At 41.3% G+C, this 16,404-nt stretch overlaps 1 protein-coding gene across 1 annotated transcript in view; it reads left to right on the top strand.

Moving 5' to 3' along the window:
- Nucleotides 1-16,404, top strand: part of RYR3 (ryanodine receptor 3) — a 401,651-nt gene that overhangs the window by 223,399 nt on the left and 161,848 nt on the right. Inside the window, exons 44-49 of the mRNA XM_063117743.1 lie at nucleotides 739-919; nucleotides 3,107-3,215; nucleotides 4,512-4,632; nucleotides 5,903-6,072; nucleotides 9,700-9,920; nucleotides 11,628-11,718. Coding sequence (XP_062973813.1) covers nucleotides 739-919; nucleotides 3,107-3,215; nucleotides 4,512-4,632; nucleotides 5,903-6,072; nucleotides 9,700-9,920; nucleotides 11,628-11,718 — 893 coding nt within the window. The remainder of the gene's footprint in view (nucleotides 1-738; nucleotides 920-3,106; nucleotides 3,216-4,511; nucleotides 4,633-5,902; nucleotides 6,073-9,699; nucleotides 9,921-11,627; nucleotides 11,719-16,404) is intronic.

Below are 16,404 nucleotides of genomic sequence, written 5' to 3'. Positions count from 1 at the left end.
TGCCTGAGAAAAGGAGAAGTAGAGTTGCTTGTCACCAGCATATTGTTGGCAATGGACCCCAAAACTCCAGATGTTCCCATACAGCAGTTTCATGTAGATGTGTAACAACACGGGATAGAATCAACCCCTTCATTTATTTCATTTTGGTTATATAAACTTCTGCCTTGCCCTTCAGTGATGATATTTCTGGAACAGCTAACCCTCATAAGAATAAAAACAATGATAAAATTAAGAGTAGCCAATAAACACACAAAAATAAAATAATTTAAAAAGGCTGCAGAATTTATTTATTTTAAAGAAGTGGTGTCTTTTTAGCACCAATCAGAGTGGGAGCCAGATGAACCTCCCTGGGAGAATATTCCAGATGTGGAGTGTCACAACCAAGAATGCCCTCTCCCCAGTCGCTACCCAGTCAGATAGTGGAGAGCTCTGTGGGGAGGCTTTAATGATAACCTCTGAGAGTGCTTCTACTTGTTGGGAATGTGGCTTTTTGATCCTAATTTGCATTCCTAATTTCTCTTCATAGTCTTTCCCACTGAGTCCTTTCTCAGAGAATCTAGATATCAGAAAGAAAAACAAGCAAACATCTGCATCAAATATATGCAGAGATCTCAAAGATACTTCATTCTATGCACAGAATTTGGGTTTAATGTTTTTACATTTTAATGTATAGAGTTCATTCAGCTTGTTTGGTTTTAAATTTCCTCCTTTTTTTTTCTTTCTTTTTTTGGTTTCTAGGTGAAAGTGTTGAGGAAAATGCCAGTGTGGTTGTCAAGCTTCTTATTCGAAGGCCAGAATGTTTTGGTCCAGCTCTTAGAGGAGAAGGAGGAAATGGGTTGTTGGCTGCTATGCAAGGAGCAATTAAAATATCTGCGAACCCAGCTCTAGATCTTCCCTCTCAGGGGTATAAGAGGGAACTGTAAGTGCATATAAACAATACTTCCCGCCATTTTGGATGATGCTGTTCAAATGTCTGACTGTCAATTGCAAAATAATATCATTCTGTAGTAAAGAACATTATCAGTTTAGGAAAATAGGACTCTGCCTTATACAGAATGAGACTGTGCATTTAGTTCTGAGTTATCCATATATTGAATGGCAATAGCTCTCCAGGATTTGAACCAGGAGTCTTTCCCAGTCCTATTTGGAAGTGCTATAGATTGAACATGGATCTTTTCCATGCAAAGTAGGTGCTCCTCCACTGATCACTTTTGTAATTCTGGATTCTAAAATTGATGAATAATCAGATTTTTTTTTAAAAAAACTGTTGTCTGGATTAATCAACCTAGAAGTCTCATTTCTCTTTTGTAAACTGTAATACATCTTGTTGTCAGGCACAGTACCACTGAACTGATCATTCCAGGAAGTTATTTGGTCGTAGATGTTACTTATTAACAGTAATGAATAAGGTCAGAAGGCAAACGGATTTCTCTTGTACATGTAAACAGTACATCAGGTGGGGCTTAGGTGCCATCTAGTGGTCGAGGCAAAATCGCTGCTCCAATTAAAGTTTTTAACTGTCCTTCCCGCCTTTGTACCTCAGTTTTGCGATTTTGACTCACTGAAGTGGGCATGTATCTGCCTCTCTGCATTCTTCTAACTTCGGCTTGATTTTTCTATTTTTCCCTGACGTATGCCCGTTTCTGTATTATTGTCTGTCCTCTTCTCCCCCTTCCCAATTCCTTTTTCAGGATGGGGAGAAAGGTATGGGGGAGGCTTCTTCTCACTTTTCCATGCCTCCTCAGCTCCCACCCTGGTGTTACTGCAGTTTTTTGGTCCTCATTGGGAACAAGTGCGGTGTAGTGTTCAGAGCATTGAACTTGAAGATAGCATTGCATTATTCCACTGCTTCTTCATTCTAAATCACTTCCTCCCACAGCATTCTCTCTCTTTTAAGGTTGTTGGGATTTCAACACATGCATTTGCATGTAACACTTAGTTAGGCTCTCATATTTAGTAAGCATGTTTACTTACCACCCTACTGAACTACCGTGTGTCCCATCCTGGGTGCTCACCACTACATACATTGTCACAGGGAAGATTCACAGGAATTTCAGTTGGATTTCTTTTTATTTTGGTGAAAGCTCTAACAAGGAAGGAAGGAAGGGAATCAGTTCAGTTTCAACACCCTGCCTTTCTCTCAGCTTGCTATAGGATTAACAGTAGGAGAGATTGTTTTGAAAAGTACAGAACAAGTCAGCGCTGGGCTGAAAACAACAGAATGAAATTTAATAGGGATAAATGCCAAGTTCTACTCTTAGGAAAAAGGAACAAAATGCACAGTTACAAGATGGGGACACTTGGCTCAGCAATACTACAAGAGAAAAGGATCTTGGAATTGTTGTAGATCACAAGCTGAATATGAGCCAACAGTGTGATATGGCTGCGAAAAAAGCAAATGCTATTTTGGGCTGCATTAATAGAAGTATGGCTTCCAAATTGCACGAGGTACTGGTTCCCATCTATTCGGCCCTGGTTAGGCCTCATCTAGAGTATTGTGTCCAGTTCTGGGCACCACACTTCAAGAAGGATGCAGAAAAGCTGGAGGGGGTTCAGAGAAGGGCAATGAGGATGATCAGGGGTCTGGAAACAAAGCCCTGTGAGAGGAGAGTGAAAGAAATGGACATGTTTAGCCTTGAGAAGAGAAGGCTGAGGGGAAACATGAGAGCACTCCCCAAATACTTGAAAGGTTGTCACACAGAGGAGGGCTAGGATCTCTTCTCGATCCTCTCAGAGTGAAGGACACGGAATAATGGGCTCAAGTTACAGGAAGCAGGATTCCATCTGGGCATCAGGAAAAACTTCCTGACTGTTAGAGTAGTATGACAATGGAACCAATTACCTAGGAAGGTAGTGAGCTTTCCCACACTGGAGGCATTCAAGGGGCAGCTGGACAGCCATCTGTCAGGGATGCTTTAAAGTGGATTCCTGCATTGAGCATGGGGTTGGACTCGATGGCCTTATAGGCCCCTTCCAACTCTGCTTTTCTATGATTCAATGATTCCCTAAACATTTCTTTATTAGTATGGTGCTAGTTTCCAAATGAATTTGAATTGTCCGAATGAGCTCAAAAAGTAATTATGTCTGCTTGATTTCTTTTTAGTAGCCTTGAAGATGATGAGGAAGAAGAAGAGATAGTGCACATGGGCAATGCAATTATGTCTTTCTACTCAGCTCTTATAGATTTGCTTGGGCGCTGTGCACCAGAAATGCATGTAAGTGGTTTCCACCTTTGTGCAGAAAAAGTAAAAAATCACATGAAATACTTTCCTAAATTACTTTGAAATATTTCTGGTAGGCAATGTATGAGCTGCTTTATAGTTTCTCCATTTAAATCTTATGGTTTATGGTTTCTCCATTTAAATCTTGTGGTTTATTTTTAGTATCCATTAAATAATTCATTTTTGCTAGAATGACAATTTCAAATAAGAGGAAACTATTATTTATTTTTATCCTGCTCCTCAGCCCAAATTACAAATAATCAATAAAAGAAGATTGTCCCTGCTTACAATCTAAAAGACACTTCACACAAGGAAAAAGTTATAATGAGGGAAGATGGGGAAGGATTTAGTCTTTCAGCAGGGCTGCTGAAATGGCCCCACTTCCTCCTCTCACCTCCCTCTGTTACAGCCTGTTGGGATGGCTGGTGGTGGTGACAACTGAGGGAGGAGGAGCCTTCATGAGGGAGGACTACAGCAGGGTTGGTGGAATGGCCCTGCTCTCCCTCAACTCAGCCTGCTGGAATGGATGGTGGTCTTCAGTAGGGCTATCCGTTTAATATCTAAAAATGGAAGATCAGAAAAGTATCTGTTTGCTCAGGAGAAATCCCTCCTGTGTATCCCCAGAAAAGCATTAGTCCATTTCTCTCCCTACCCTCAAGGGAGCAGCTGTGCCTATGCGGCAGGGTCTTGCTATTTACTGTTTTACTCTGTACAGCACCATGTACATTGATGGTGCTATATAAATAAATAAATAAATAAATAAAAAAAAATAGCTCTTCACTGCTTTGCCAGAATATAGAAATGTAAGGCTTGTTGATGTCACCAACGAGACAAGGAGCTCCCAGGCTTCTTTGACTTGCACTAGCCCTGTTCAGGCATTCACCTGAACATATGAGGAAGTGGGTGGAAGGTTGGGGCCATGCATGCTGGCCCTACCCACAGTGCCTCTAGGCGCACTGGCATCAGCTCCCTTAGTTCAGATCTTGCCATGTTGAATTGGCAAGGTGTGAAAGGGGGTTCTGTTTGCGTTCACTTAAACATGAATAGAACTTTCCATGTGATTGCAGGCCCTGCCTTAATCAGGGTTTCCAATCGCACAGATTGTTCTACTACTTGGTGCCAATATCAATACCAATGTGAGTTCATATGCTTAAAGACAGAATAATAATGGTGCAATGATTTGCATTTACAAAACAAAAGAGACAGGCAGAATAGTTTAACTACTTTCACCTCTGCAAATTTAATATTTTGTAAAAATAAGTCAGTGTTTAATGGGTCATGTTTTAACAGCTTATCCAAACTGGAAAAGGTGAAGCTATTAGAATCCGGTCAATCCTACGTTCCCTGGTGCCAACAGAAGATTTGGTTGGGATTATAAGCATACCACTAAAATTACCAACAGTAAACAAAGGTAACTGTGAGAACAATCCTAACTGGGGTTGGGCAGGGAATATAGTGGCAGACTGGGAGGATAAGGCCAGGTTTACTTGGGGGTATACAGGGGCTTTGCATCCCATGGATTTAAAGCTGCCTCTGACATGTCCTTGGAATCCCCAATTTCAGGGAAATTTTCACCTGTGGAGTTCTCCATGGGTGTAATGGGGGCCTCTACGGTAGATGCATCCTCCTGTTGATGGAGCACCTCTCTCCCGGTGGAGGAGTGCTTAGAGCAGCTGGGTTAAAAAAAATACCAATCTTGGAGCTAGCCCTATGGTAGAAAATAATGCAACTAAGTTGAACAATAGACAGTGCGAAACTTGAGATTCTGTGTTGGAATCTGCATTATGATTTTACATAACCTTAGGTAGTAAGTAACAGCTAGTCTGAATAATCCTTTGAGTATCTTATACTTTAACCTCTTCTCTTGATTTCCAAGCACAGTTGTTCATGGTTTTAGAGAACTGGAGAAATAAATAAATGTTGGGCCAGGTTGCAAGATCCAGCAGTCCACTTAAACTGCTGGACTGGGTGCAGGGAGCCATTTTGAATATTTAAGTTGCAATCATGGCTTGTTGTGTTGTCCAAACAGTCCATGGTTTTGGGTGGTTTGTTAACCATGCCAACAATCTATGCTCACCAGGTTCAAATGACATGACAAGCTGCAATCACGGCTTGAATATTTAAACTTCGCCTGGCAAATGCCACAACCCACCATGACTTAAATTGGCTGCAGTGACTGTGCGAACCCAGTCATCATCTTAGTCACTCAAGTAGTTGATGTCTTTGACCACTATCATTCCTATTCCCAACTTCATAGGGTGGGGGTTGTTATTTATGTAGCCAAATAGCACCACCCAAGCACAAAAGGGAGATATCAGAAGGCCTACCAACTATTTATTTCCACCACTTATGAAGCTTCACAGACTTCCAATGTGTTTCTTCAAATTTCAAGGGCTAGACAATTTCCAAGTAATTCAAATTGTGTCCTATTTCATTTTAAGCATCTTATAGTGTGGCCATGAAACCCAGTGGAGTTGGAAGTTTCTTGGATTTAGGGTGATCTAGTTCCATTGGCTTCTGTGAATGCAAAGTTATCAACTCTGGGATAATGTTAACCTTGAATCAGTTTCAATCCAAGGCAAGAACTCCATTTTAAAAAATTTGTGGATAGCAGTTATATAAAGATAAACTGAATTTGTATGAGAAAGAACTTGTACCAGGATAATTGGATTTCTTTTCAGATGGAACAGTCACTGAGCCAGACATGTCTGCAAGTTTCTGCCCTGACCATAAGGCACCCATGGTGCTTTTTCTAGATCGAGTCTATGGTATAAAGGACCAAAGCTTCCTTCTCCACCTCCTGGAGGTTGGATTTTTACCAGATTTAAGGGCATGTGCCTCATTGGATACAGTAAGTTTTTTTTTTAATCTTATTCTTCAGAAGTTTTCAGGGTGGTCTACAAATTAAGATTTCTTGCTTAAAGTACTAGCAATGTTAGGGTATAAAATATATAAGATAATATGTCTTATTCTGCGTGATACAAAATTAATGTAATTCAGAAGCTGTCATGCAACTTTATCAATAGAAGTTGGTCTAATAAAAGACACTATAAAAAAGAACTGGTATAATTTTATTTGCTGAGTGTCTGAGGACAGTATCCAATGCTGGCTGTGCACTATAGGGATGTGCCGCTGGCACAGCAGGAAGCTAGTGCTTCTTAAAGCAACCGGAAATTAGTTGAAATCCTCATTTCCAGAATGGAACAGGGCAGTGGAGCTAGTAGAAGGGAGCTACATATGAGGAACATGTGAATGAGGCTTACATTTCAAGAAAATGGATCAGAAAAGCAGCATTAGCTGTTAAAAGGAAATGGAAAGAAAAGGCCAAACCTAACATAAATATCTAGATCTTACAATTAGGGACCCAGAAGACGTGGAAAATCTCTACCTATAAAGCAGAATGTGTGTCTCACTTAAGTCCTGAAATGTTTACCCACTTTCACATATGGTACTGCCTTAATACGGTTCACCCAGTAATGTTTACCCACTTTCACATATGGTACTGCCTTAATACTGTTCACATATGGTACTGCGTTAATACTGTTCAACCAAAATCTAAAAACATGAATTTTGGGGGTTTAGGTATTTTTAAATAATTTAATAAAAACCTAGGTTTACGCCTACAACTCCCAGCATGCCTTGGGCAGAACTCCCAGCATGTCTTGAGTGGGAGGCCAGACTTACCAGCCATTGTGATTTCTAAGGTCAGTCTCGAGCAGTCAACCCAATTCCACATAAAAGGAGACAGCCCACATAAATGGGCTGCATCCATTTGCAGTGCCTCCTTCCATCTGCCATGTGTGGTTTAAAAATCATAACTACATGCAACAACATGTCTTTGAGAGGCCGAACTCTGGACATGTTCAAAGGCACCCTGTCCTGATATCACTGTTTTCTCAGAAACTGAGGGAAGCACACGCACAGCCTTCACCCTTAAGAAGGAGGGAGGAAGGGGAGGCACTGCACATGCCCAGAAACAGACCTGACAAAGTGGGGGGGAGTTCCTGCCCCAGCCCCAGCCCTTCAGTACAGGCTCCCGATGGAGCACTTGGTGGGTGAGAAGCACAGGCCAAGGCAGTCCAGGCTGGATTGGCCAGAGCTGGGCCCATCCACTGACAGCCGCTTACTTCTCCTCCTTGGCGATGTCAAGGAGCAGCATTGGCAATGAGTGGAGGAAAGCGCCTCTCAGAGGACATGGGCACCTGAGGGCTGCCAAAGGCATGCTAGGAGGTGTAGTAGTTTTCCTTCTAACTGACTTGCTTCAACTGCTACTAACAGCCATTTAACTCTCCTCCTCAGTGATGCTACTCCTCGACACTTTATCGAGGAGCAGCATTGGTAACAAGAGGAGGTCTCAGAGGATGCACCTGACTGCAAAAGGCATGCTGGGAGGTGTAGTACTGGCATGTAGAGTGACTGATTTAAAATACAGTATGGGTGAGCAAACGAGTTCACTATCTCTCAATCCTAACTCGGCTCCCACTTTCCTGACCTCTCACTAACTGTCTTGGTTCTCCTTCTACCTGACTTTCTCCAACTGCCACTAATCTTACCTACCATTCTATTCTAGCCTCAGCTATCAGTTATTCCTCCATTCACTCTTCTGTTTCAATAGTAGTCAGGTTTTTACATGAAAATCATAAACCTTTTTCAGTAATTCTTGCATCTGTTTTGGAATGTTGTGTTTTAGTTAAAACAGGGGGAAACACTGCATAAAAAATCTCGTCAAGTTAAAAGGCCTTGGAATATATATATTAATATTACTTGGCTCTTAAAATCCGTTAATGCAGTCACTAGGCAAGCCTGCCTGGGAAAAAGAAATCCATAAACAGGGTGCCACAACTAAGATGGCCTGCTCGCCATTTTTTTCTCACCACACCTCAGACGGTGTTCAAAGATTAACATATTGTTCAGGGAACTAGGCCTACAACTCCCAGCATGCCTTGGGTGGGAAGGAAGATTTATCAGACTTTGGCAGCCATCATCTAGAAGTGATTCACCATCGTGGGCCTGAAGGGAGAGTGCCTAGAGAGAGAAAAGAAACTAATTTAATTTGTTTTAAAGTTACCTCACAGGCCTAGAACCGGCCTACCTTACAGGGTTGTCATGAGGGTAAGAGAGGGAAAAAAGAAATGAATTTAATTTGATTAAAGGTTAACTCACAGGCCCTGCTACTTTAAGATGATTACCTTACAGACATATATCTTAGGGGGCTGAGTAGAAACTTGAAATTTGGCACACTGATAGATCTGGCTGTACAATGTACCTGAAAAATCTAAAAACATTTGGATTTAAAATATTTTTAAAGAATTTAATAAAATATGAGGCCTATGCCTACAACTCCCAGCATGCCTTGAGTGGAACTCCCAAGAGTCTTCTCTTGCCACCAAACTATGACTCATGGTCATGACCAGTACAAATTGCTATTATTCCTTCATGACATTCCATAAATAAAATTTCTTCAGCAGGAGATATTGAAAATATAGTAAATTATTCCAATAAAGTATTCTGTGTTCTGTATGCTTTCCTTTTTTTCCATAATAATAGCTTCAGAGCACATGCATACAACAATTCTCCATGTCCACTAGATCCGCTTCCCTACTATATGTTATTCAGCTATCTGGGCAATGCTGAGTATATTTTGAAAACATATTCTTAGGTTTGTATCTTTTTTAGCTGGTAGAAAGGGTGTTGTGTGTCCTGATTGTTTTTGAAGTTTCAACAGTTGCTCCAGCCAAGGCATGATGGGAGGTGTAGGCTTTTCAGGTAAAACAAAAAATGTGGTTTATCACGAAGTTTTAATTTAAAATACATTTCTTATTAACACAGTTTTCCATTTATTCTAACAAAACAATTTACTAACTCAACCAAACTAAAAAAAAACCCAACCTAAGATGAATAAGTTGCAGAGATATTTATTATTTATCAAATAAATGTTATAAACATTATTCACAGATCTGAGCAATGCCGGGTCTGTGAATAGCTAGTGTAATATATAAAAGCACTGAAGAGCTGTATAAAGAAATATGGGTACCATTTCTATTAATGTAAGAGCCTGAAACGTTTTAGGTTATCCAGAGCATTTTGTCAAATAAAATAGAAAAGACTGATGAAGAGTCGAGATGTTTCCAGTTCAAATAATGTAGGCCTGCACAGCTTCTGACCTGCTAAGCTTCTGACCTGATCTGCCTTCTAGCAGATGCTTGACAATTCCCCCTTTTTCCAGTCTATGCAGGCAAGGACAGTAGCTTTGTCCAGCTTCTAGTAAGCTCACACATGACTGGTGGGCTGTGTTTGGTAGTATGTTGTGCAGGCCTCCAGTGAAGGCTTAGGTACAAAGCCCTTAATATTGAAATAGAATCCATATTGATTGGGCAGTAATGTTCTCTCACCTAAAAGGCTTTTTAAACACCTTCAGTATTTACAACGTTCTTACTTCATAAAATATATTTAATACTTGCATATATCTGTTTTGCAGGTTTCTTTGAGTACCACAGAGACAGCTCTTGCTCTAAACAGATATATTTGCACAGCTGTGTTTCCATTACTCACTCGATGCGCTTCTCTCTTTTCGGGAACTGAGCATTTTGTCACTCTGATTGACTCCATGCTTCATATAATATATCGATTATCCAAAGGACGGTCCCTTACAAAAGCACAAAGAGACACAATAGAAGAATGCTTGCTTGCTATTTGCCAGTAAGTATGTATATTTGCTCATTCTCTGTTTCATATAAAAACACTGTCTGATCACTAATATTTATCATATATGATCTGTTTGTTGAACCCTGACTACTGATCCTGACTCCATGCAGGTATTAGTAATGTAGAAGGTTTATTTAACACGGTTATATTCACTTCTCTGCTCAGGCTCTAAACAAAGTGCTGCGGCATGATTCTCTGAGTGAAAACAGAGACAGAGAATGCTGAATGTACTTCTGGCTGGGTGGGAAGCTTAGGTGGTGGAGGCTGGGGGCCACTTTCACCGCCCCAGACCTTCCCTACAGACTACAGTCTCAGTACCAGCACACTGCTAAATTGAGCGGTGACAAAAGAGAGAAATTGTTGGAGAAATTCAGAGAGAAATTCTTAGAGCAAACATAGTTCTCAACAGGAACGCCAAAAAAGACTACGATTTTCTAATTACTATCGTCATTCTTCCTTTTGAATCACAACAACATGTATCAAATCCAGCTCCTGAAGAAGGATTGTATATCTGAAACCTTGAGCTTTTTAAGATTCATCATTAAAGATACACGCTCTACATAGCACCAGTGTACGTCTCTCCCTTTTTCTCAACAACAACAACAACAAAAACCAAACACCCAGCTATTTGCTGCTGAATTTCAGTGGCAAAGTGCTATGGACAGTTGAAATTGACTAATTTAGCTTGTTTGCAAGCGAAATCTGCCCTTTTTAACCCTCTGTAGTGCTTTGCTGCCGAATTTGGCAGCAAACCACCAGTGTTCTGGGCACTGCTGCAAATTTTGGTAGTATGGTGGGAGCAACACTTGAGGGGGGCGCAGATGTTGCCCACCCCGACTTAAAGGAACAACCCAAGTTAATGTGCCTGACTGCAACACAGCACACAGAGTGTAACATAAAGAGCCTTTAAATCATTAAATTTGTTCCTTAAATATACATTTTGTAACTTAAATCATGTACAAAGAAATTTCTTTTGACTGCAGGAGGTGTTAGTTTGGAGTGAAAGGAGACCCTGTAATGCTTCCCATACCTCTTTAGAAGTTCATAGGCTTAAATTCATGGTCTGTATTTGATAAGAGAGCAACATTACTTATTTGACTATCTCTTCCTGAAACTTTTCAGAGCAAAGCTATGCATTTGGAAAAGAGGCAAAATTCCAGAACCTATTCCTGTTATTTTGTTTTATATCTTCCAAGAATTTCACCACTAATCACTGCTTTAGACTGTAAATGCAAAATTATTCAGGATGGAATGGTTGGAAAAGTCATGTTTAGATTATGTGGGGATGGGGTTCAGTTAATTAAGAATTTATAGAGAATTATTTGCCTCTTCTGTACCATCAAATACACGCCAATATGAATCCTGTCTTTTTGTTAAATTGTGAGCTTTAATAAAAGTTGGATAGCACTGTAAATGTATTTACTTCTTCCTTACTCCTGTTCTTATACATCAGTAATGAAAAATTTCCTGATTATATATGATTTCTACTCAAGAATAGTGATTTTCTCCCCTCTCCTCCAGGATGTTTGCATTGTACATGACTGAGTGGATTCTAATCACTCTCCTGTTTTCCTTTTAGGTAATCTGTTTTACAGAACACTTGCACTGAGTGCCTTGCATTCCAATCATGTCTGTAATTGCCTTGCAGCTCCATCAAAATATATGCTGATTACTAATTATGAATTTCTTTGTCAATTACAGTCATTTACGGCCTTCTATGCTGCAACAGCTTTTGCGACGGCTAGTTTTTGATGTACCTTTACTTAATGAATACTGTAAAATGCCACTTAAGGTAAATATTTCCATTTCTATTAATGGCATTAAATGTTTCACTAACGTGAGGGCTGTTTTTCCTTTTTGTTCAAAAAAGTTTGGGAGGCTGTTGATATCCCACTCCAGTGATTACATGTTCACCATTACATGGTCACTTCATTAGCCAAGGCAGTTTACTTTAAACCTTAAATGTGTATATATAAACTATTATAAACTATAGTAGAATCATATAATCATAGAATAGTAGAGTTGGAAGGGGCCTACAAGGCCATCAATAGGGCTTTGTTTCTAGACCCCTGATCATCCTGGTTGCCCTCCTCTGAACACGCTCCAGCTTGTCTGCATCCTTCTTGAATTGTGGAGCCCAGAACTGGACGCAATAATCTAGATGAGGCCTAACCAGGGCCGAATAGAGAGGAACCAGTACCTCACGTGATTTGGAAGCTATACTTCTATTAATGCAGCCCAAAATAGCATTGGCCTTTCTTGCAGCCATATCGCACTGTTGGCTCATATTCAGCTTGCGATCTACAACAATTCCAAGATCTTTCTCGTTTGTAGTATTGCTGAGCCAAGTGTCCCCCATCTTGTAACTGTGCATTTGGTTTCTATTCCCTAAATGTAGAACTTGGCATTTATCCCTATTAAATTTCATTCTTTTGTTTTCAGCCCAGCACTCCTGCCTATCAAGATCACTTTGAAGTTTGTTTCTGTCTTCCAGGGTATTAGCTATCCCACCCAATTTTGTGTCATCTGCAAATTTGATAAGCTTTCCCTGCACCTCCTCATCCAAATCATTAATAAAAATGTTGAAGAGCACTGGGCCCAGGACTGAGCCCTGCGGTATCCCACTCGTTGCCTCTCCCCAGTTTGAGAAGGTTCCATTGATAAGTACTCTTTGAGTCCGATTCTGTAGCCAACTGTGAATTCACCTAATAGTTGTTCCATTTAGCCCACTTTTAGCTAGTTTGTTAATCAGAATATCATGGGGCACTTTGTCAAAAGCTTTGCTGAAGTCAAGATACATTACATCCACAGCATTCCCACAGTCCACAAGGGAGGTTACCCGGTCAAAAAATGAGATCAAATTAGTCTGACAGGATTTGTTCCTGACAAATCCATGTTGGCTTCTAGTAATCACTGCATTGATCACTATTCAAGGTGTTTACAGATTGACTTCTTTATAATCTGCTCCAGAATTTTCCCAGGGATGGATGTCAGACTGACTGTTCTGTAGTTCCCAGGTTCCTCCTTTTTGCCCTTTTTGAAGATAGGGACAACATTAGCCCTCCTCCAGTTGTCCGGCACCTCACCCGTCTTCCATGATTAAAACATTTTCTTTAAAAACATTTAAAACATTTTTAAAAAACATTTAAAACACTTAAAACATTTTATTTTTTAAAAAAAGGGGTGGGTACTGGTCCTTGGAGATAAAAGGTTTTTTATTTTTATTTATTTATTGCATTTTAAACCAGGGCCCAATTAAGATAATGTGAAAAGGAAAAACTTTCCATTGTGTATGGCCTGTTCACAATAAAAACTAAAGCTGTAGAAATTGCTTACAGTTGTCTTTTTACAGAATATAGGCAGATATGAAAGAACATGATTTAGGTTCTGATACGTCATTGACGGCAGCTTGTAGATCTACTAAGAGTAAAAAAAAAAAGAAGAAAAAGGAAGAAACCTTACAATAGGACAAGGGGAAGCAATGACTTTAACTATAATTGAGGAAATCAGTGAGCTCTCTGGGAATCTCTTAAAGACGACATTTAAAAAAAATATCTGCAGTTCAAGATGTCAATGAACAAAGAAGCTTTGCAAAGATTATAATAGGAGATAAAATATAAGGTTATTTATTAAACTTTAAATAACTTCCAGTAACCTTTTTAAATAGCCTTCAATAAATATCCAGATAATATGCCAGACTCCAAGACAGAATCACCATAATTTACAGAACTGTCTTCAAAAATGGGATCTTTGTGATAGTTACTCTTCAGTGTAGAGAATAAAATAGAAAAAGTGAATGGATATTAGGTTAGCATGTTGGACCAGGATTGCATTATCCAGATGTCCTCAACTATGCTGCTCATTGGGTGGTTAGGCCAGTCACACTCTGGGAAATCCATGTTTGCTTTCCTGGTCTCCTTGGGGAAAAGCTGCAATGAAAATGTAAATTGTCCTTATCATCATGTGTTACTTGGAGATGATTTCTCTTTTATATATACTGCTTAGTCCAAGGAAAGACACACCAGGCATTCATAATTTTGGCCAAGGGAACTATAAAAGGGAATGGAAGGTAATTTTGATAGAGAAAAGGGGAAATAAGATAAAGAGCATGATCTTGCCAAATATAAGCACTTTTCAATCCAACTGATTACAATGGGATTGTCTTAGACTAGATTTTCATTCCTTATTTCCCCCCTTTAAAAAAGATGAACATATTCAATTGTAGGTTTTCCAATGGTGGCTTTGCCCTAGCGGAAAGTACTTCTGCTCACTCAAGGTGTGTGTGTGTGTGTGTGTGTATGTGTATGTGTATATATTAGGGGTGTGCATGGACCCCCCGCTCTGCCCCACGGGCCGATCCAAAAATTTCGGATCGGCCCGCTCCGCGCCGCTCCGCCCATACTCCGCTCCTCTTCACCGTGGAGCTCCGGCTCCGAATCAGAGCTCCGCAGTGGAGGGGAGTGGTGCCAGGTAAGGCTGGGAGAGGAGGGCAGGGGGGGGTTACCGGGCCCTGCCACCGTCGCCACCCATGCGGCGACAGCGGCAGAGCCCGGTAAGGGACCTTGGGGGAGGGGGGCCTTACCTGCCTCCGTCTGCGGTCCACCGGCTTCTTCAATTGAGCCCGTGGTTCAACCAGTAAGTCTGGGCCGCAAGTGTGGCCCAGACTTCCTGGTTGAACCGCGGGCTCAATTGAAGAAGCCAACGGACCGCGGATGGAGGCAGGTAAGGGAGAGGAGGGCGGGGGTGTTACCGGGCCCTGCCACCATCGCCGCCCGTGCGGTGACGGCGGCAGAGCCTGATAAGGGACCAAGGGAGAGGGGGGCCTTACCTGCCTCTGTCCGCGGTCTGTTGGCTTCTTCAATAGAGCCCGCGGTTCAACCAGGAAGTCTGGGCCGCAAGTGCGGCCTAGACTTCCTGGTTGAACCGCGGGCTCAATTGAAGAAGCCGACGGACCGCGGATGGAGGCAGGTAAGGGAGAGGAGGGGGGGTTTACCAGGCCGGGCCACTGTCGCTGCATGGGCGACAGCGACAGCGGCAGGACCAGGTAAACCCCACTTACCTTTCCGGCGGAGCTCCGGATCGAGGCGAAGGATCCGCCTTCACCTCGATCCTCTTCGCCACGCTCCGCCGGCCCCCCAATCCTCTTCGCCTCCGCCTTAAGGGCAAGCGAAGCCCCCCGCTCCGCTTCTAATTCGCCGGTCCAATTAGAAGCGGAGCACATCCCTAGTATATATATATATGGAGCCAGGCACAGCTTCGGAAAAGCTGCTCTTGACGTTTCGGGGACCTCCATAACAGTATGGGATATAGTGTGGAGGGCTGTAGAAGGTAGGGAGCGTTGTTGCAAATTGCTTTCTGTTAAAGCAAAGATATCACTACATACACTACATTTTATTTAGATAAAGTGTGTGTGTGCTTTAGCACAAAGTCATGGGCATCTAAAATAAGGGTGGGCAAGAATCACCCTGTGGGCATCATGTGGCCCCCACTTCCCCATGCTGTGTTTCCACCCCCACTGCCCCTCAAATTCAGTCAATAAAAGAAATGCCATCCATAGTGGCTTCAGAATGCCAAACTGTCAAATTTAGTTTGCAAACAAATTAATTCGGACTTTTTTGGTGTTCTGTTGTGCAACAGAGGACACTTTTGGGAAAAAATAATAATTCAGGACTCATGGGAGAAAAATGGCCCCAGACCCCCCAAAGTTGCTCACACAATCTAAAAGCTCCAAATGTCCCCATGTTGTTCATAGTGGGTATATTTAATTGGATTTTTTAAAGTAACAACAGGATTAAAGTCAAATGCTCCTGACACAAAAAGCATTGACATCTATAATATTCATAAAATTATGAAACTCCTTTAAGCATTAGGAAGTACATTGAAAAGTAACATTCTGACTTGTTAGCTCAATATAAATTTAGTAATAAGAATACTGTTTGTCTAAAAGCATACTAGATGTTTCCCTGATCTAGCAAGAAGGCTTCTACTATGGGTTATACCCCATAGAATCATAGAATAGCAGAGTTGGAAGGGTCCTACAAGGCCATCTAGTCCAACCCCCTGCTCAATGCAGGACCACCCAAGTGGTCCCACAACCACCCAAGGCAAGACAGGGATCACAGACTTTTAGCCCAGTCCCTCTGATTGGCTCCTCCTCTCCAATTCGTTCCCTGCCTTCTCACAGGACAGAGCTTGCCTCATTTTCTCTCTCAACCTGCTGCTTCTCAACCTGCTTCTCTCCCCTTTTTTCTACTAGGTTTCTGTCTTCTGTCTTCTTTCCTATTTATATATTTACCTTCTGTTCTTCTATCATCATCTTCTACTCTGCTCCTGAGGTCTTGCTCATATGAACATAGAAGCCTGCAATACATATAAAAAAGACGATCAATTTATTTATATAGCACCATCAATGTACATGGTGCTGTACAGAGTAAAACAGTAAATAGCAAGACCCTGCCGCATAGGCTTATATTCTAAT

Source organism: Elgaria multicarinata, chromosome 2 (assembly GCF_023053635.1).
Source record: "Elgaria multicarinata webbii isolate HBS135686 ecotype San Diego chromosome 2, rElgMul1.1.pri, whole genome shotgun sequence".
NCBI lineage: Eukaryota > Metazoa > Chordata > Lepidosauria > Squamata > Anguidae > Elgaria > Elgaria multicarinata.
Note: the sequence above shows the minus strand (reverse complement) of the source record. Positions and strands in the feature narration are given on the sequence as shown.